The 20,653-nt window shown below is 44.7% G+C and overlaps 5 protein-coding genes and 1 non-coding gene across 7 annotated transcripts; 2 read left to right on the top strand and 4 right to left on the bottom strand.

The window, feature by feature from the left end:
• Nucleotides 1-13: 13 nt before the first annotated feature.
• LOC118516530 (lipoyl synthase, mitochondrial-like) lies at nt 14-1,822 on the bottom strand. Its single transcript, XM_036062472.1, has 5 exons — nt 1,685-1,822; nt 1,172-1,522; nt 820-1,034; nt 459-733; nt 14-380 (listed from the first exon to the last, which is right to left on the bottom strand). The coding sequence occupies exons 1-5, from the start codon at nt 1,751-1,753 to the stop codon at nt 103-105; spliced, it is 1,188 nt and encodes a 395-aa protein (XP_035918365.1). The 5' UTR covers nt 1,754-1,822; the 3' UTR covers nt 14-102.
• An 8,362-nt stretch (nt 1,823-10,184) lies between these two features.
• Nucleotides 10,185-10,256, bottom strand: Trnaa-cgc. The gene has a single exon. It is a non-coding gene; the product is annotated as a tRNA-Ala (tRNA).
• On the bottom strand, nt 10,198-15,491 carry LOC118516518. 2 transcript variants are annotated; one of them, XM_036062452.1, is made up of 3 exons: nt 15,370-15,491; nt 14,555-15,313; nt 10,198-14,259 (listed from the first exon to the last, which is right to left on the bottom strand). In XM_036062452.1, the coding sequence occupies exons 2-3, from the start codon at nt 15,066-15,068 to the stop codon at nt 10,400-10,402; spliced, it is 4,374 nt and encodes a 1,457-aa protein (XP_035918345.1). In that variant the 5' UTR covers nt 15,069-15,313; nt 15,370-15,491; the 3' UTR covers nt 10,198-10,399. The 2 variants fall into 2 exon arrangements, with proteins under 2 accessions (XP_035918345.1, XP_035918346.1); XM_036062453.1 differs by having other exon boundaries at nt 15,392-15,479.
• An 87-nt stretch (nt 15,492-15,578) lies between these two features.
• LOC118516523 (protein LTV1 homolog) lies at nt 15,579-18,109 on the bottom strand. The gene is made up of 6 exons (XM_036062457.1): nt 17,781-18,109; nt 17,505-17,623; nt 17,229-17,408; nt 16,356-17,152; nt 16,014-16,274; nt 15,579-15,941 (listed from the first exon to the last, which is right to left on the bottom strand). Exons 2-6 carry the CDS (start codon nt 17,505-17,507, stop codon nt 15,695-15,697), a joined length of 1,488 nt encoding a protein of 495 aa, XP_035918350.1. The 5' UTR covers nt 17,508-17,623; nt 17,781-18,109; the 3' UTR covers nt 15,579-15,694.
• On the top strand, nt 17,604-18,193 carry LOC118516524 (protein PET100 homolog, mitochondrial-like). Its single transcript, XM_036062459.1, has 2 exons — nt 17,604-17,739; nt 17,807-18,193. Exon 2 carries the CDS (start codon nt 17,824-17,826, stop codon nt 18,070-18,072), a length of 249 nt encoding a protein of 82 aa, XP_035918352.1. The 5' UTR covers nt 17,604-17,739; nt 17,807-17,823; the 3' UTR covers nt 18,073-18,193.
• Nucleotides 18,194-18,383: 190 nt separating this feature from the next.
• On the top strand, nt 18,384-20,624 carry LOC118516521 (testis-expressed protein 10 homolog). The gene is made up of 2 exons (XM_036062455.1): nt 18,384-19,275; nt 19,336-20,624. Exons 1-2 carry the CDS (start codon nt 18,488-18,490, stop codon nt 20,597-20,599), a joined length of 2,052 nt encoding a protein of 683 aa, XP_035918348.1. The 5' UTR covers nt 18,384-18,487; the 3' UTR covers nt 20,600-20,624.
• Nucleotides 20,625-20,653: the final 29 nt, after the last annotated feature.

Here is a 20,653-nt window from a genome sequence, read left to right as displayed (position 1 = left end):
GTTGTCAAAAGTCTTCGTTATGAAGCGAATGTAACATTTATTGCACCTATGGTCAATCAAAAATATAACAATTTGCCTGGGTACATTGCGCTTTTCCGAGCATTACACATTCTTTGTCGTGTCCGTGCCATCCTTTGCCTTTTTGGCTGCCTCTTCCGTGGCTCGGTTACGCAGTATGCTGGTGATGAAGAATTCGCCCGCCTTGTAGGAACTGCGCACCAGTGGACCGCTGGCTGTGTACAGGAAGCCAAGCTCGTTGCCACGCTCCTCCCAGTGCTTAAACTTTTCTGGCGTCACGTACTCGATCACCTTCAGATGGCGCTTGGTGGGCTGCATGTACTGTCCCAGCGTAAGACAATCGACACCGACCGAGCGAAGATCTGTCGAGGAACGAAAAGCGGAGCAATTAAATGGGGGCTTTTTGTTTGTACGATGGCACTAAACCCGATTGGCCGTACCGATGAGTGTTTGTTCCACTTGCTCGTCCGTTTCGCCCAGCCCAAGCATAATGGAGGATTTGGTCATGAGATTCGGGTTGAAGCGCTTCACACTCGCCAGACACTCCAGACTCTGGCGGTAGCGGGCCCGACGATCGCGGACAAACGGTGTGAGGGCTTCCACCGTTTCGATGTTGTGCGCGTACACATCCAATCCCGACATGGCGACCGTTTCGATGCACTCCAGGTCACCTCGAAAGTCCGGTGCCAGGCATTCGACGAAGATACGTGGATTCCTAGGGGGAAACTCAGAATATTCAGTAACGGTTTGTTAAGAGGCTTGGGGCTGTTTGAATTTAATCCAAAGCCCAGTAACACTTACTGCTTCTTAATTTCTTTAATCGTTGCAGCAATATGCCTAGATCCGCCGTCGGGCAAATCGTCCCGATCGACGGATGTAAGCACAATGTAATCCAATCCCCACGATGCTATGGCCGTGGCCGTATTTAGCGGTTCGGCCGGATCCAGGGGCGGTGGTGCACGTGCCGTCTTTACACTGCAAAATCGACATCCTCGTGTGCAGGTGTCACCCATCAACTAAAACACAACCATTAACTTTGGATTTGAGCGCGTAACCTAACCACGTTCACTTTCATTGATAAGAAGCGTCTCGGTAAGAGGCGCTGCTTATCAGTGGCGCAGTAGCGAAAACATCTTCCCACCATGCTCCTCACCATTATAGTGGCCGTCTGTGTGCCATGCTCGCCACCTCCCCAACATTCGCCAATGTTCGGACACTTTGCTTCCTCGCACACCGTTGCCAGCTTGAGCTCGCGCAACTGTTCCTTGATGCGGGTAAAGTTTTTACCCATCGGAATCTTTGTCTTCAGCCAGGGCGGCAAACGCAGCCGATCATTTTCACCCTTCTCGCGCCGCAGCTTCCCTTCGTACGCGGACCAATCCTCCTTGTTGTAGTCCGGATGCTGCACAAAGTCCTGAAAGTTTGGACCACTTTCGAGCCGCTCGCGTATCTTCTCCAACTGGTTGGTGGCACTTGCCGCACTGTGTTTGCATTGCTGAGGGATCTGAAAGTATGGAAGGTCAGTCAGTAAAAGACGCATTTTTCCATCAGGAGATATGTTTCATAATCAGTATGATTCGCGGGGAGGGAGGGGGGTTTAGGGGTGAATCGTACGATGTGAGGATGCTGTAATGGGAAAACATTATTCATGTTTTGGAAAACTTACCCACAACGGTGTAACGTATTTTCCTTTTTGCAACGAATTTCGCAACAGTGGCACACTGCTGCTAGCCATCGTGAAGGAAAATTGGAGACAAACAACACTGACTGCGAGAGAGTGTTTTTATGGTTGTTATGACTTTCTATCGATTCAAAGCACCAGGTTCGACCATCTGTGCTTGCTGTTGACGTCATATTCGAACAAGCATTTTTGACAGGAAGTGTTTTGTTGTTGTAGAAGTTTGAATTCAAACAGGGTAACTGTACCAGTTTTCGGCACGTTGGTGCAGCTGATCAGAAATAAATACAAATACAATTATTAAACTCAGTAATTTTGAATAAAGGACGTATTATTTTGGTTGTAGAACTATCGAAGAATGTTTCAGCGTTCATGATTTATTGATTAAACCCAGTTTTGTAGAAATATTAGTAAAAATGCAAACTTTGGGTTTGCTCCTATTTTGGGTAGAATGTGTTCCTATTTTCAGCATCACGAATAGACGATTTGAAACACTCGAAAAGGTGTAATTAGTTAAAGAAAAATATTTTAAACAATTTTCTACTCTTACTTTGCTAAAATTCTTGATAGAAAGTAGTTAAATAATTAATTTTATGTTGACCATTTTGTACATCAAACTGCCAAACATTTCGATATTTCGGTATATAGTTATAGAAACGACACGGTGGGAGTACTTTTTACAAAAAGCTTACTTTATTCCCTGATCTCTGAATCGTAACTAACTAACATCGGCTGGAATATGTTTCAAATGACCCGCTTTGGCGTTAAGCTGACCTGGCTGGTTCACTGGTAGCGGCTGTCGTGGAGCGGAAGCGCGTGTCCACGTGTCGGGTCCGGTTGCCAGCTCGCTGTTGACATGCGCGTCGGAAAGTGCGCGCGTGGCGACTTGACGGTGTCTTATTATGCGTAACTCCTCCGGGGGGTGAAAAAGCGTGCCCTCACGCGTTCGAACTTCCCACGGTATAATCTGCACTACGATGGCTACGGGACTCATTCCGAATGCGGTGTTTCCTTTTTCCGACTTGGGATAAAATAGCAGAGACGAGGTGACTGAAATAGACATAGGCAATAATGATCATGGTTATAGATACGGCAGTGGAAATTCCAATTCCATTTAACAGGCTCCAATTCCAACTAACGTTTTTGTACTGTTCCAAGTAGATGTGTTCGATGTGTTTGCGATTTGTCAATGTTCTATTGTCTAGGGACGCCAAAGGTGTTTCTACAACTTTCCGATGGATTGCGATGTTGAACGTTGTTCCAGATACTGAAGGATTTTTTACATGAATTTCCTTTGATGTAAATTTCTTATCTTGGAATTGTATTGTACAATTTGAAAACGTGAGTAAAAAATTTCCTGTCAGTATCCTATCATTAGGGCCGCAATCGGATTTGATGAGCTGTCTGTCTGCGTTCTCAATCAACAGGAGATTATCTGCTATTAGCATGGACGTGTTTGCGTATTGCGGAGTTACTATACAATTACTTTCTCTCCCCATTACCATAGGATAAATGCATTCGTCTTTAAATTCCAAAGCATAGGCGTATTTTTGCACGTATTCTTCTGGTTTTGTTGTTGTGTATAGTTTCTGTTTGTATTGCAGAAGGTTCCTCGGATATCGTTTAATTGTGGAATTATTGTGATTGAGCGCAAAGATTTCAATTATTTTTGATTCATCCTTTTGTAACTCAGGGACCTTAAGGATGAACAACAGCTTCTCACGATTAACTGCGATTTTAGGTGTAACGTAAGTAATGGCTTCGTCGGGAACATCTGTCTTAACTCCTTGATCTGCTAAAAGTTGTATTACTATGGCGATTTCTTGAGGAGACAATAGTTTGATGCTTGTTATTGACATTTTAGACAACGATATCGCTTCTAGTATATTGTCTAGTATATTGTTGATCGTATCTATATTGATCAATGCCATCAACATGTCAAATTCATTCAGAACGATGTCGTTTTTCCGTACTATGAGTTGCTCCATCTCGCTTGTAAGTGCTTTAATTTTGTTTCCGAGTTGTTCGTTGACGAGAAATTGCATGTTGTTGCTTTTAATGAGTTCGTTCATTGTACTATTAATAATCTGCAGGTCATGAGCATCTGGGCTTCCTCCGATCCATTTCCAAGCCGACCCTATAGCTTCTATGCTCCTAGTTAAACGTTTCCTTGGTTTTATGTGAATTAAACTTGATTGCAAATTACTGATTTTATGTTTCGCGATTATGGATAGGGAACTATTGGTTGGTCTATAAACAACTTGAGTTAACTGATTTATAGTATTTTCGATGTCTGTTAAGTTGATTTCATGAACTACGTTAATGTTACCTATTTGCATTTTACATGGATGTTTTTCTAGTATGAGAATTGGTTGATCTATTAAATTTGTTATTTTTAGTTCTTGTGCATTTGTATTACATAGCATCAAAATGAAAATCAACCCTAATAATTTCATTTTCTCTACCCCTAATAATTTCATTTTCTCTACCTTTTTTTTTTACGTTATAATGGTTATGTTTCACGATATTAAACTGATTTGTTTTCATAAAAATAAGACTCCTTATCGTCCGGACTATTGCCTTCTTCGGAAGAATGCTGAAAGAGAAAACAGATAGTTATGGTACTGGTATGCCTTCAGTGTTAGGTCCCAATCCTTATTTTGTTCCTGTAAAGATAAAGTAATATTAGTTTCATGTATAATTAATGTCTTATGCGTCGAATTTTATTTTTGCTACGTTTTACTTTTCTCGGTGCAATTTTGATAGTTTTGTCTTGATTTTGCAAACATTTTGCTTTTGAAAAGCGTGGGTCTAGTTTTTTTCTTGTATTTTTCTTAATATACACATCCTCTCCTTCATTTACAACAGGAGGATTTTCTTTTGTTTCGTTATTTTTTTCCATTCTTTTAGCAGCTTCTTGAAGCCTTTTTGTGACTTCTTGAAAAATTTTGTTCGCATTTTCAGTCATTTCTGCAGGATTCGTCGTATAACCTGGGTTGAAAATGATTTCGTTTGGAGTGAAAGTAGTGACTGTATGCACTGTATCATTGTATAAAGAGTTCACTATTTGCACTATCTCTGACGATGGACTGTCGTTAAATTTATGTTTGTTTGTATTAAAAAGTTCTATTATAGTACTGTGAGTTTTTTCTATTTGACCATTCGACTCTGACGACGAGGCGAATTCGATGACGGTACCAAAGTTAGATAGAAATTCTTGAAATTGAATGCTAGTGAAAGCGGCTTCATGGTCGCAAATAATTTTTCTGGGTGGTCTGAAAGTTCTGCAATACTGTGAAAGGGCATTGCGAATATCCGTCATGTTTCTGGATGTGATTTCTATAAGCTGAAGGTGCTTTGAGAATGCACAAATTAAAGAAAGATAATAATGTTTATCCATTCCAAAAATATCCATGTGGACTCTATGAAACGGACCGTTTTCTACTGGGCGTGAGGAAATTTTTATATTATATGGTTTTCGCTCGTATTTATGTTGAGTACAAATTGTACATGAATTAATTAGCTGTTTGATTCTTTTAATCATGTTTGGGAAAAAGTAAGAGCGTTTAAGTTGTCTTTCAACTTCTGTCATACCTCTATGTGCTCTTTCGTGCTCTTTTCGTATAATAATGTCTTGCCTTGTCTCTGATGTCACGTCTTCAACCATATTTTGCGTAATAACGAAATGGCAGTTCGAATTGCAGAAGCTTTTTCTGTATGAATGTTGGATTACATTTAGTAAACATTCAGGGGCTAGCAAAGCATTCTGTTTTCCATTTGAATGCTCTTTCAAAAAATTTGTAATTTTGCTAGTATTAAACGATGTTGAACAAATAGTGGTCCTCGTGTAACCTGGGAAAATTTGCTCTTTGACAACGGATTCTGAATTTGTAATTTTGAAAATAATTTGATTTCTGTAAGTATTGATGGCTCTTTCTGTTAAATGTAAATAATAATCATCGGATGTTCTGGCTGAATGTATTGTGTCAGCAGAACTGGAATTATTTTCCAGCGATACTTCATCTATCGTAACGCTATTTTCTATTTCGTTAGCGTTTATTTCGACTTTTCTACTGAGCGCATCAGCCACTACGTTGGTCTTTCCTGTTTTATATACAACGTCGTAATCATAATTTTCCAAATCTAAACGCCATCGAAGCAATTTAGCATTCTTGTTTGAATTTTTTATGAAAACTAGGGGTTTATGGTCAGTAACTAAAGTGAATTTGTTACCATAAAGGTAGGGTTTGAATTTGTTTACTGCCCACATGATGGCTAAAGCCTCTTTTTCTGTTGTGGAATAGTTCAACTCGGTCTTGTTCAGGGTACGGCTAGCAAAAGCAATGGGTTTCTCGATTTTATCAATTTCTTGTGATAAAACGGCACCAAGAGCGTAATTGCTTGCATCCGTTGTTAATATAAAAGGATGTTGAAAGTCAGGGTAAGATAGGATTTGATCCGAGACTAAAATATTTTTCAATCCTTCGAATGCCTCTTCATATTCTTTTTCACTTACATTTATTTCTTTATCTTTTTGTAAGTATTTGGTAAGAGGTTTTGTAATTCTTGAGTAGTCTTTGATAAATCGTCGGTAATAACCAACGAGTCCTAGAAATTGTTTTATTTCTTTTTGACTTCGTGGAAGCTTCCAATCTTTAATCTTTCTAATCTTGTCTGGATCGGGTTTAATGCCGTCTGAAGTGATGACATGCCCTAAGAATTCTGTTTCTCGGCGAAGAAATTCACACTTATCTAATTGAATTTTTAGGTTAAAATCACTTAATCTTTTAAGTATTTTTGAAACATTGTCTAGATGATCTTCTAGGTTCTTCCCAATTATGATAATATCATCCAAATACACATAGCAAATCGATCCGATAAAATTTGTTAAAATATTATTCATAACCCTTTGGAATGTTGCCGGAGCGTTTTTCAGGCCAAAAGGCATTCTTGTGAATTCGAAATGTCCTAGAGCCGTTGAAAAAGCTGTCTTTTTTTGGTGATCAGGATCCATTTCGATTTGGTGAAATCCTGATTTCAAATCAAGGGTGGTAAAATAAACCGATTTTCCAAGGTTATCTAGAATTTCCTCTATTTGAGGTATGGGGAATTTATCATCTATCGTTTTGTCATTGATCTTACGATAGTCAATAACAACGCGTACCTTACGTTTTCCGGACGCATCTAGTTTTTTTGGAACAACCCAAACTGGTGATGAGTAAGGGCTAATTGAATGTTGAATGATTCCGTTATCGAGTAATTCCTTGATTTGCTCTTCTACATCATATTTATAAGCGTGTGGATATCGATATGACTTTGTGTAGACTGGATTATCATCAGTGGTTAAAATTTTATGTTTTACCACCGATGTTGCTGTAAGTTTCTCTTCAGCTCTTAATAAAACTTTTTGATTAGCCATAATTGTTTCAAACAATTTATCTTTTTCTAATAATGATAAATGGTCGGTACGTATTATTTCATTCAGATTTTGTTTTGTAATTCCACTTTCTCTTTGCAATGGAATGGGAGAAACCGTTTCGAAATTGTTTACTGTTAAGTTCAATTTTCCTTTAATAATAGGTAGAACGTTTTGTGTGCTTAATATTTTGGTGATTGTTTTGTTATTATCGGCTCTATATAAGCCAGGCTCAATCACAACTCCGTTACAAAGTTTTTGAAATGTTGGTACTAACCAGTCACCATTAACTGTCGTTTCCATTTCTATATGGTGCGAATATAATTTTTGTGTAGGAAAATATTTTTCGTATTTCAATTTTATGTTTCCGATTTCAAATGTTTCGTCTTCGAAGTTTATTTTGGCTTTGTTCTTAGCCATGCATTCTGATCCAATCAGTGCGTCAAAAAAATCGTGAAACTGCATTTCATAAAATATTTGGTTTGGAAGCTTATCGCCTAGTAAGTTGATACTTCCTTTCTTATTAACGTATTGGCATCCAGCAATGTTGTTTATTTTAGTGCCAGTTATTGTTTTAACATTTGATAGTATTCCTGGTCGTATTATATTTTTATTTGCACCGGAATCAATCAAAATTTTCAAACTTTTGTTTGATTGATTACTTGATGTAATGTAAGGTAAGTAATTTATGTATTTTCGAGTTCTGGGAGAGTTAAGCAAAAATTTATGTCCAATCCCTCCTCAGTCTCGGAATCGTCATTATCAGAAGGCTGTGTTATTTCTGCATTAAAAATTTGCTTCTTGTTTAAAGTTAATCTGCTCTTAGATGACCCTATTTCCATAGGTTCGGTAGGCGGATCTGTGTTAGTTGGTTTTTGAAGTTTGTAATCCTGTCGCAGGGGTTGTACATTTTTTGCATTATAGATTTTTTTTCCGGGTAGACCTTTGTTGTTTTCAGACACTGCAGTTCGAAGGCTACTCGAAGCTCGAGAGTATTGTTTGTTATCTTCAGTGAGATTCTTACTTAACTCATTTGAGGAAAACTTGCATATGAATGCATACGCATTTTCTATTGTTTTGGGTTCTGCAGCTTGTACGTACCCAAAATATGGTTTTTGCAGCCCGCTAACGTATGCTGCTAGGGTGTATTCGTCTATAAAATCATTTATGGCATCCCAGTGTTGATCATACTTTGGATTTTGCTTTGCTAATGATTTTATGTTGTGAACGATTTCTTTTGTTTTCTGGTAATGCTTATGCGCATTGCCATTATCCATTTTGTTATGCCATAGTTGGCAATTATAGGTAGAAAGCTCTTGTTTATCACCAAGAGTCCCTGTTAGAATTTTCTTTACATCATCAAATGTTTTGGGGTTCCCATTTGTGCATAGTATATCCTTAGCATGCCCCTCAATTTTGTTTATAACAGCAGTCACGTAGATTTCAAAAATATTGGGTGCCACTAGGTTTCCGAATAAATCTAGCGTTTTTTGTGCTGTTTCAAGCCAACTATACAGTTGTCTCTTATTGCCATTAAAAGTGGGCAACATTTTAATGGGGTCAGGGATACGGAACGGATCACCTGCCATTGTCACTCCCCGAATGATAGGTTCATTTGGGTGATTAGTTACTCGCTGGTTTTCGCAGATACTTTGGAATTGTAAATCATGTTGCGTTAACCTTGCACTAATATTCTCCATAACTTGTATCATACTAGCCAACTGGTCACTCAAATTCTCCGTTGGGATAGATTGAGCTTGAGAATTCATTGCGAGATCAAGGTTATCAAGAGACAAATCCAAATTTTCTATGGGTACGTGGGAATATTCTCCAGACACTGCACTTTCTTCTGATTCTGAACTAGTTTCAGAATTGAAACCTTTTTCCTGAAGCAATGCTTGTGCCTTCTTAAACACCTTGTCTTTGAAGTTTGGCATTAATTATTGATTGAAACCTAAAGCTCTATCTGGTAGTGGCTTTAAGCTAATCACCTCCGTCTATCTGGTAGTGCGGAACGTGATTGTTGGAAGTTCACAACACTTGTCACTTCCCTACCTAAATATTTAGGGACGCAAATAATTTTAACACTTTCACTGCTGAATACGCGTCTTCAATCGAAGCGTCTATCTGGTAGTGCGCTTTCGATTTACGATTTTTCGTAAACGCAAAGAAAAGAAAAAAATACTTACGATTTGTTTTGCTGTCGTGTAGCGTAAGCCGGGCTGACGATGCTGGTTCTCCAGGTGAAGTCTGCAGGGGGTTCCTCAATTCCACGACGACGAAGACGTCTGCTTGTCGCGAATGCTCAGGTTGCGTTACACAAACTGTTTTATGCGGGAACACTTTAACAACGGTTTTGTTTGTCCGTTATTTTTCCACTGTTATCACAGTCTTTCACTCAGCTGACTCCGTACGGCTGCGCCAGTTATAGAAACGACACGGTGGGAGTACTTTTTACAAAAAGCTTACTTTATTCCCTGATCTCTGAATCGTAACTAACTAACATCGGCTGGAATATGTTTCAAATGACCCGCTTTGGCGTTAAGCTGACCTGGCTGGTTCACTGGTAGCGGCTGTCGTGGAGCGGAAGCGCGTGTCCACGTGTCGGGTCCGGTTGCCAGCTCGCTGTTGACATGCGCGTCGGAAAGTGCGCGCGTGGCGACTTGACGGTGTCTTATTATGCGTAACTATATATCGATCTAAATGCGTCAAAATTTCCTATTGAAAGAATAAACAATGATGTATTCCTTTAATAGTAGTTGAAAGATCATTTCTTTAGCGATTTATCCCATAATTTTGCTATTTTTGTCTACCTGCTGAAAATAGGTACACTGCCGAAAACTGGAGAAGCTACCCTATTGCTTATCTCAACCAAAAATTACAATTGCAAACCTGTTACCATTACCATAGTAATAAAGAAATGTGACCGTAAAAAAACTTTTTACTTTGTTCAATCAAGTCGAGTTTTAAAATGAACGATTCTAAATGTTAAGGAATAAGGAATAAAATAAGGAATTGATGATGCTAATCCAATCACCAAACTAAACCCACCCCACAACAGGAAAAAAGTTCTGGAGATGCCGGGGATTGAACCCGGGACTTCTCACATGCGAAGCGAGCGCTCTACCACTGAGCTACATCCCCGTTGATGATGAGAGCCCGTCCGGTGCAGAACGGGATGAGCGGGGATGAGTGAATGAGTGAGATTACGGGCCAGGCGTGTCAAACCTGTTACATCTCTTCCAACACAAAACACCTCCGCGTTACTGTTATCAAAATACAAACTTTTATTCTTCTTCTAACATTTCCGCTGTTTTACCGTCATCGTCGACTAAATCCGTTGGAAATTGGAGCTTTTTAACCAAATACTCTACCACCCGAGGTCGTTTCTCCAGCGTAAACTTGTGCAGCAGCGTTGCATTACGATGATTTTTAAATCGGTAGCCATATGCACTCTCCGGACTGGCTCCGCTGTGTAGCAATTTTTCCACGATCGTAAGATGTTCGGCTTCCAGTGCAACTACCAGCGGTGTACGGCCGAAATTGTCCTCTGCCTCACGGTCAACCTGCGCCGCTAGGAGCACTTTTGTTATACCCGCCAAATTGTTTAACGCCGCCACGTGCAAACAGTTCATGCCAAGCAGATTCACCGCATTACGATCGGCACCACGATCGAGCAGGTACTGGACCGTGGTAGCATCGTTCAAAATGACTGCTATCATCAGAGGACTGCGCTGCAGAAAGTCTTTCGCCGATATGTGTGCTGGCTGACGGTTGAGGAACAGCTGCAGCATGTTCCGCTTTCCGTGCAGGCAGGCGTGTAGCACGTGCTCGGCCTGAACCATCACACCGGCCGTGGTGAGCAGGAAGTCGATTTGCGCTTCACTTTGATCGGACTCGATGGCGATACTGAGCGCCGAGCGTTTATCTCGCGTTACCGCATTCACGTTCACCGCCGGGTTCAGCGCTAGCAACAGCGCAAGGATGGCTCTATTCCCGCCATGTACGGCACAGTGCCAGGGGCTGGTATTGGTTACATTTTGAAACAACCCATTCGCACCATGCTGTAGCAGTAGCTGCGCAGCTTCAAAATGTCCGGTGGCACATGCTACCATGAGCGGGGTAAAGGAAGTGTCCGGACTGATTGAATCAACTACGATCGGCCCGTCCGCGCCCTGAGTTTGCCGTTCCGTTAGTATGTACTGCAGAAACTGGACCCTGTTAAAACGAGCAGCTACATGGAGCAGATCTCCTTTGTGAAGCTCATACCGGAACCGTTTATGCAGCTCCACAAACAATTCGTAATTGTTTGCTTTAATGGCCGCGCTGAGCGGATTATTAGCGTAGCCGTCCGCCTGTGCAGCAACGATCCGACCGATATCGACGGGGAACCGTTGCAATAGTTGCCGCCTGTTTTGCGTTGCTATCGTTTGTACGATTTTTGGCTCGATCCAAGGATCGGCACCGTGATCTAGCAGCAGCTGCACTACCACGTCCTCGTGATATCGGACGGCGATCAGTAGCGGAACGTCGCCGAACTTGTTCTTCGACCTGAGAAGCATTTTGTAGCGGCACAGCACAAATTGCAGCAGCTCTAGATCGGAGCGCAACACCGCCCAGTGAAGTACCGTGTTGCCGAGATGATCGTACAGCTGCACGAACCACTCGGCCGGGAACAGGAGCACGAGCTCGCGTATCGACTCTGACGAGTATCGCATAAAGATGGTGGACATTTCGGTGGTAATGATCGATTTCATTGCTTGCTCGTTCACACCACGGCTCCACAGCGACCGTAATACCTCCACCAACCCATACCTTAGCGCTAGGTTCGTGCAAAACCGTTCGGGACTGTCTAGCAACAGCCTTATCTTTGTAACTAAATCGTCACGTTTAAAATACCGGATGAGAAGGTGGAAAAAATTGGAACTATTCGCTTCATAGTTGAGCAGCTGGTCGATAAATTGAGAAGGGTTTGCATGCAGCGCAATCGTCACGATTTCCTGATCGAGAGTGTTACGTCCCAAGAGCAGCAGATCGACGCTAGAATTCGTTTCACTTGCGTCGTGGATGCGTTGCTGCAGGACGGAGGTTTGAAAGTTTGTAACAGTTTGGAAAAACTCAACCTGTTCCACTGTCCACTCGGTTTGCTGTTGAAATATTTCTTTAAATTGCAGCCTTTTGGCCACCGTCTCTCCGGGCGGGTCCTTGCACGATGGGGTCAGTTTTGTCGCTGCTCCAGCCGCACCATACAACTTAAACCGATGCTCTACCAAATACCGTGCATTTAACACGACCGCGTTCGTGCAGGCTGTGAGTGTGTCGTACGCCAGCATATCGTGTGCCAGATAGTTGCGCAGATTTCGCCCCGTAACGACTGGGATGGGCATCGTCGCTAGGTCCGCTGCATTCTCACGGAACAGCGCCAAGTTGCAAAGTATTTCCGACGCTTCCAGCAGACAATACTCGAGCGCTAGTTGATCGGTAACGGCGGGCAGGATGCCGGTGGTTCGATCGCAACGGCCCAATATCTGCTCCATGCTGTCGAGCAAACCGTCAAACATGCGCTGGAACATGTGTTCGTCCTGCTTGCGGAGCGTTTTTAGCTGCTCCAGTAGCGGCACATCACGCCTGCCGGCGGTTTGTTGCGCCCGTCGATCCTTCACGATCTCCTTCAACACCCGATACTTGTTATCCAGCACAAACACATTGCCGTAGTAGCTTTTCGCCAGCCGGCGGTTCACAAACTGCACGTACTCGTCATCGTCCAGCGGCAGATGAAGGGCGTGCATCGTTTTCACCGTTGCATCGAGCGCCACATCGACCCGTTGCTCAGTCCGGCCCACCAGTGTGTCTAGCCCGCCGAACTGTTCCTTCGATAAGCGTGTCCAGATGGTGCTCCACATGTAGCGACGCGTGTCGTCCGGTTCGGCCAGCTGTAGACGGGCCAGCAGCTCACGGGCATACATCAAATCCGTCTTCTGCACCAGCTTGTGGCGACGGGCGAGCTGCGTGTGGGACAGTATGTAGCGGACGGTTTGTCGCACTCGGTCCACCGTTGCCGTCGGTTGGCGGATGTAGCTTTCGAGGAAAAAGAACTCATCGATCGTGCGTCCGACCGATGCATTCTCCATGCGAATCGCGTTGATGCGCAGCTGTAGATCCTTTACGATGTACTTTAAGTCGTCCTTCGTTACCGGATCGATGAGCGATGATTCTGCCGAGCTGTCCAGCATGTACTGCACCAGCAGTTTGGCCTCGGTTAGCTGCTCGGGAGCGTACGTTTCAATCAGACTGCCCTTAAATTCCGTTCCGACGAAAGCGATATAGCTGCGCAGTGCTTCGATGGTGCGAAATCTCTTCAGGTACGCCAAATACCGCCGATAGATCAGTAGATTCTGCTGCGTCTGAGTGTACACGAACCAGCGGCGCGCTTCGCGTAGATTGATTTCTATCTTCTGAAACACCGCCCCCAGCTGGTCACACCGTTCCGCTTCCAGCTCCCATTTGGCGAGCGAATAGCCGTGGCTAAAAAATTGCCGCAAATCCTTCGTCCGCTCGGCCAGCGCTTCGGATGTGATCAGCTGCAGGACGCGACTCAGCTTGGCCGTTATGTTGGGCGATTCGCGGGTGCTTTTGATCATCTCCCCAATCACCTGCAGCGTGCGCTTAATCGCACGGATGCGTGTCGGCGAGGGTGCGACGGGCGGTTGCCTGTGCGGTGGATCATTGCACGGACCTTCCCGCATACCGTCGATGTACTCGATCACCTTACGGATGGAGTAGTGCTGCTTCGTGATGAAGTATGTTTCGTGCAGCTCCTTGAACGTTCGACTCGATCGCTTCCGATGGTCCCAATCGATCGTTTTTTCGTACAACGATTTTAACGTCTGTTTCGAGGGCGGCGGTAATTCAGCGAAAGGCAGTACATGCTTCCGGATGTCTTCCAATGTGGAGGGATTAATCGTTTTCACTTGCCGCTGGATGTAAGTGCGAATGCGTTTGGGGGGCGCGCGAGAGAGCTGTTTAAGGGCAGTGGGGCCGGTAGCTAAATGTTGAACGTATTGCACGTAGTGATCCTCGCTTATCACCGGCCGTGTAGCATGCGTCATGGCATCTCGAATTGTTTTCAGGAAGCGTATTAAGCGCTCTAAAATGGGAAGAATCATCGTTACCGCCCCTACAATTCTTCTTTTTTCTTGACCTAACTTGGCTAAGGAGTAGAGCAAGTCCACAAGAAAGTTCGTGGTGGAATTTGAGCATGAGCAGTCAGGACAAAAGAGTAATATTTAAACTAACCGTAAATTATTCGAACAAAAGAAAGCTTGCGTGTTCCTTGCAACTTATGGGCCTTTTCTACTCCTTATCCTTTTGCCCGCATATAGTTGGATAGTCCTTCCTAACTATGAGGGGACGGCTCCCCGCCTCCGTCAATTACCACCTACCTTTATCGATGGTGAACGCGTACACGTCGAACCCGTTGACCGGTTTGCCTGTAACCAGCTTCAGAAACACGGCGATACAAAACTGCAGCTGCATCAGCGGCAGCCTGCGTAGGTGCGTCTTGAGAAAGAACACATGGGCATAGACGTGCCGTAGCCGCACCACCAGCAATTCATCTATGTCCGTGTACGAGTCCGGGCTGTGGTCGGTAAGGATAAGATCAATGCACTGCACCATATGCGCAGTGCGAGCCGCTAAATCCGCACTCTTTGCCGCACCGGACCCATGGTGCTCGTTAGGAGCATTTCGATAGCTACCCTTCACCAGCTCATACTCGACAAAGTGTTCCATTGCTTCCGATAAGACTATGTTGCGATGGGTCAGTTCGGCGTACGGCCCGGATAGTTGCGAATGTATCTCCCCATCGGCTATCTGGTGGGTCGCTAACAACTGTTTCAGCCGATCCACGTTTCCTTCGAGAATTGTCGCTTGTATTGCTTGGTACGTTGCATCCATTTCGAATTTGAATGGATGTGTATTGGTTTTGTAACGGACACTCGCACTGCACTGTATCAACCAGCCGTTGCAGACACCACACTGCAATCACAACTGCCGGCGTTGGTTTGTTGATTTTCAATAATAGGAAACATGTTATCTGCTTTTTCCCACTTGAGATTGTACAAGCAGAGAGAGTTGAGAATGTTTTCTCTTCTTACTGTATACAGGAGTTTTCATGATTCACTCAGACACTCTCACTGATACTGCAATGAAGAGCGAAGATTAATGCTGCTTGAAGGTGTTTAGTAAACCATCTTACCTTACACAACGTTATCACTTACAAACGTGCAATAGCAAAATCAATCAGCAACTTTACTGCAGCACCATTTTTACACACCGTCTTATCGTGCACTGAACACACAAACTGTGACTCATCGATGGATCGCATTATTTTGATATGATCACTATGGGCGCTAGCCTGGACATAATGTGAATTACTATTTTCGGTAGAAGTTGAAAGAAAAATGGTGGAAAATTAAGCGAATATATTTTTTTTACATGGAAGCAAAAGCAAACTGCAGTTTTAATACAAGTAACATAGATGGAAAGGCTTTCACAAAACAATTCGCCCGTGCTCGCCAAACTCAGACGATCCTTTGGGCCGAAATTGCGTTGCCGTTAATCTTGCTCTTTTCCTGCATTTGCTTTTCCAGCTTGAATGCGAGTGTGTTTGCCTTGCGCTCTATCCTACGCTCGGCACGGTACTCTTTGAGCAGCTTTTTCCGCTCACGCTTTTCCTCGGGCGTTTCATCCTTGGGCCGGATCGAGAGCACGCTCAGGGTGGAGATGACACTGCCGTCGCAGAGAGATTTTGGACCGGTTGGTTTATCGCTGTAATGTTCGATTGATCGTACAGTTAGTATGCATCGCTATACGGGCAGAATGCAGCAGCATCTCAGTTACCTTTCGCCCTGTTCGAGCTTGGCAATGGATTTCATCGTCAGCTTACCGCCCTCTGCACCGAGCACATTTTCGGGCAGACCCGTTTTGGGATTGATGAGAATTTTGCGTGCCTTTCTTGGTTCCTGGATCAGCTTCGGGTGGTTGTAGATGTTGCTGTACGTGGACAGGATACTTTCACAGTCCCACTTTTTTTGCTCCCCAACCTCCACTACCATGTCGACCTCCTCCTCGTCGGACTGTTCCTCTTGCAGCTTCGAAAGACTGCAATGAAAGATGAGAATGTTTCATGGACTGAAGGGTATCGGAAATCCACACCACACGATAACGACGGTCCCCACTTACCGCGCACGGATCCACTGCTTCTCGAACTCGGTATCGAGCTTTAAATCCCGATTGCGCTTGAACTCTTCCGCACAGTTCAACAGTACGTCGTCGTTCGTTTCCACGTACCCTTCGATTTCCTCGCAGTCCAGCGGTCCCACCTCCGGGTCGTCGTACTGCTCGTAGAACTTTTCGAATCGATCGTCCAGCAACGTTAGCTGCTCGTTGCGCCGGATCACACTGCTAGACATTGAGTATTCGGTAAAGCGTGACTTTGTTTCCTCCCTGCCGAAACCATCCTCGAGCGGTCCCAGCCCATCCCGTTCCTCCCCGTCCGAGTAAGCGTCATCCATATCGTCCGAATCGAACTCATGTTCCATGCCTTCGCCATCGAAATCGCCGCCGAAATCATCATCCTCATCGTCATCACCGTCGCCCGGCTGCATCGCTAGCTCCATGAAATTATCCTCCAACGCGTTGTCGGGATCGGCGAAATCAAAGTCTTCGTCCAGCGCGGCCACTACGTCCGGATCCCAGTCTGGACGGGGACCGCGCGTCACCTCGGCCGCCTTCTTCATGATACCATCCTTTTCTTCAAACTCGGAAGCGAACACCGAACTGGGCAGCTTGATGCGGACATCCTCTTCGTCATTTGTTTCGGGTTTGATGGGCTGCTGCTTGGTGGAAGCTTTCGCATTTACCGGTTCCCAAACCACTTCATTACGGTCCGGCTCCCTGAGATGCTGCAGATAATCGTAATCGTCGTCGAAGAAGATTCCGTACTTTGCTTGCTCTTTCCTCCGTTTTGCCGCATCAATCTAAAGTAGAGCGATTACTGTTCATTATTAGGGGCATCCTGAGCAACACCTCACCTTAGGTGTGGATTCTACTTACCTTCCCTTCGGCCACCGGACGGGTACTGTTGGCAACCAAATTCGCGTACTTTGGCGGCACACGCACCGGTACCAGTACGTGCTGTGGAGCCGTTTCATCCACGTACAGCGGATCGTGCTGGCTACGGTTTACCAGGCGGAAAGTGACCGCAGTCTTTTTGTCGATAAACTTTTTCTTACCCTGCAAGTAAGTACGATCACAACAAAGCGAGGTGAAGGTTAGGATTGTTCCAGCTTGTAAGGTAATGCATATGAGAAACCGAATATCAATAGTTACCATTGTTTATGAGGGCCTTGGACACTGCTCACTACCGGGATTGCCGTTTGTGGTTAATAAACAACGCAGAAAATAAAGTTTTCTATCGCGCAGAAAGAAAACTCGTGCTGGCGTGCGAACTGTTTTTAGACAAAAGAATGAAACGTCAAACGGCTCGCGGAAATGTCAAACGCTGCACAAAAACAACAAACACAATCCACAAAACACACGCACTTCTTGTGAAATTAAACTTTATGTAAGTATTGCTGTAGCAATTTGATCAACGTAGAGCTTTACCTTCACGAAACTTTGTGCACTTGCAGCGGCCGGACCGTTCGAAATGGGAGGATGGGCGTTGGAAATTGGCAAAATGGCACTTTATATGACCTTCCCGGTGGCAATGTTCCACTGGTTCAATCAGCCGGAATACTTCGAGAAGTGGGTAACCGATACTAGGCGGCAACTGTACCCGCCAGAGAACCCGCAGCATCGAGCCGAAATCGAAAAGTGCATCCGCAATGTACGGGAGCGCCACGATCAGGAACTGCTGAAAGCGCTGGAAGAGATGGAGCAAAAGGAAAAGAAGTGATCGGAGGAGCTACGGCACACCTTCGCTTATTGCAATGTAAATAATTTGTTTTTGCTTTAGTGTATTATCAAAATTTAGCAAAAAAATATAGGGCGCGTTCCTGCAGGACGTTTTAAATTATAAAATGTGATAGTTTTCATTCCAATGTTGTAATTACTGAAAGAAATACAATATTATTTACGATCGGATTTTTTTCAGAGCGAGAACAAATAACATTGGCCCGGTGAAAAACTTACAACAATCGCTCTGCATTGAAAGCCCGGTGAAAAAAGCGCAATAAACGCTTGGGATAGTCAAAAAACGTGCGCTAGATGTCAAAATAACCGAATCACGCGTGTTTTGTTTAGGTTGCCGGTGCGGTGAAACCACTGCGGAGTGCTCGCTTTTGCATTTTCCCTACAAATCCCTTTTTAAAATGGGTGGAAATTCAAGAAAATTTAAGAAAGCAGAAAAATCCAAAATTAAGCTCAAAGCAGCCAAACTTCCCAAGGGCACTAACGTTACCAAGACCAACTTTAAAGTACGCAAAATCGTCGTACCGGATCAGCTGAAGCAGCGAAACCTCACCGATGCCGCTGTATTGTCGAGCAAATACCTCAGCCTGAAGGATTGCCTCGCCAAGCTGAAGCTCAACAATGTGTCGTCCAAAGTCGACGGTTTACGAGGTGTGCGAGAAATCATCACGAAAATGCCGTCCGAGCTGCTGCGGATGCTTAGCTCGGTGGTGAAAGACGTGGCAAGCTTGTCCATCGACGTGGAGCATGACGTGCGCAAGGATTCGTACAAAACGCTCGGCTGCATACTGACCGCGTGTGGACCATCGGTAATGGTACCGTACTACGAAGTGCTGCTGTCCTTTTTGCGCTGCAGCATGACCCACATTCAGCCGCGCATCCAGGAAGATTCGCTCCTGCTACTGGACGTGCTGTTGCAGTACCTGCCGGAGCTGGTTGTGGCCAATCGGGACAAGATTTTGCCACAATTTTTGGACATGATTTCAAAGCTACGAACGGAAACGAAACCGGGCCGTACGTTAACGATCAATCTGGACAAACAATCGACCAGTACGCGTTGGCGTGTGAAGGTCCTGTCCCGGCTGACGGGAATATTGAAAATACTCATCGACAGCAAAACGTTGAAGGATCAATCGATGGAACCGCTAGAAGAATCACTCTCCCGCCCAGCGGAAGATGCAGACAATCCGTAAGCATCATTGAAACATATTTGTCATTGAAAAATCTCAAATGGTTTTTGTTTTTACAGATTTGCTTCGAAAGTTTCCGATTATCAACCGAACAGGGCGGTTCAGGTGAATTACGTCTTCGATGGGACATCAACCATGTTTATGCCGCTGCAAAGGCGACACTTGTACACAGTCTGCCCGATGGACGTACTGTTCCGCAAATCGACAGGAACCGACAAAGAACTATCGCTCGGTGATCGTGTCGACGACGGTCGAAAGCTAAAAATGTACGTCGAGATGCTGATGCCCGTGTTGCTCGAATCGTGGCTAGAGGTTCGCCCACTCGGCACCGGATCCGATGCGGTTCAGGAGCATGCCCTAACACAGGAAGCGGCAGCAACGCTCGAACTGTTAATGGCCATTTTCATCCAGCTTTGGGATTTGATCGTTCTGTACTGCGGGGAAACGAATAACGAGGACATGAAGCGATGGTTCCGTGGGGAGTACGGTTCCAAATTCTGTAACCACATCCTCGGCGGGTTTCCCTACTACCAGTCCGGCACGGAGGTGAAGAGCCAAGCGAAACGCTCCAAAACGACCGCACCGCTTGTGGCCGAACAAACGGTGGATGATCATTGCTACCGGCACAATTTCAACATCTGCTACTTTTACTGCTGCCTTCACGAACAGTTTCGCGGCACAAAGAAAAAGTCCCAGGCGTACACGAAGATTGTGGAGTACGTGAAACGGTGCGTGTTGAACTGGAAGTTCCGGGGGGCCGAAGCGACCAATCTGTTGCTGCAGGTGCTTCGCTACATGCTGCTCGACACCGACGGTATGTCGGTTAATCAGGAATCCCGCGAACTGCTCAAAACGTTGCTGGAGGTGTACATAACGGCGAAGCTTCCGCAGGACATTCGCAACCGCATTCTGGTACTGTTTTGCGACATCATTGTGCTAAACGATTCACTGTGGCGTCGGTACGGCCAGGAGCTGTTTACGCTCTGGTTAAAGATGTTGCCCAATCTGCTGTGCAAACCTGCGATCGATCAGGCGGTGCTGAAGGCACTGCTTTGCTTGGGCCAACGGGGTAACGTTCCCTTTCTGGAGGTGCTGGAAGCGAACGCGAAGCAGATAGTGGCCAATCTGGGTACGATTCGTGTGACGAACGAAGCGAACCCAGGCGACGGGTTCACACTGATCTGCAACTTGCTGTTTTTCATTCGTAAGCGAGAGCTAATTAAAGAGTTGCTTGCCGGTGATGCGCAGAGTTTAAAGGAAGGCGCCCAAAGGGAACGGCTTTGCAGCACGCTAGAACTAAAGTTGGGTATGCTACAGTACTAAATACACTGAAAAGGTGGTAAAAAAAGAGTGTTGGGTTTGATAGGGGAAAGAAAA

This window comes from Anopheles stephensi, unplaced genomic scaffold (genome assembly GCF_013141755.1).
Source record: "Anopheles stephensi strain Indian unplaced genomic scaffold, UCI_ANSTEP_V1.0 ucontig31, whole genome shotgun sequence".
Lineage (NCBI taxonomy): Eukaryota > Metazoa > Arthropoda > Insecta > Diptera > Culicidae > Anopheles > Anopheles stephensi.
Note: the sequence above shows the minus strand (reverse complement) of the source record. Positions and strands in the feature narration are given on the sequence as shown.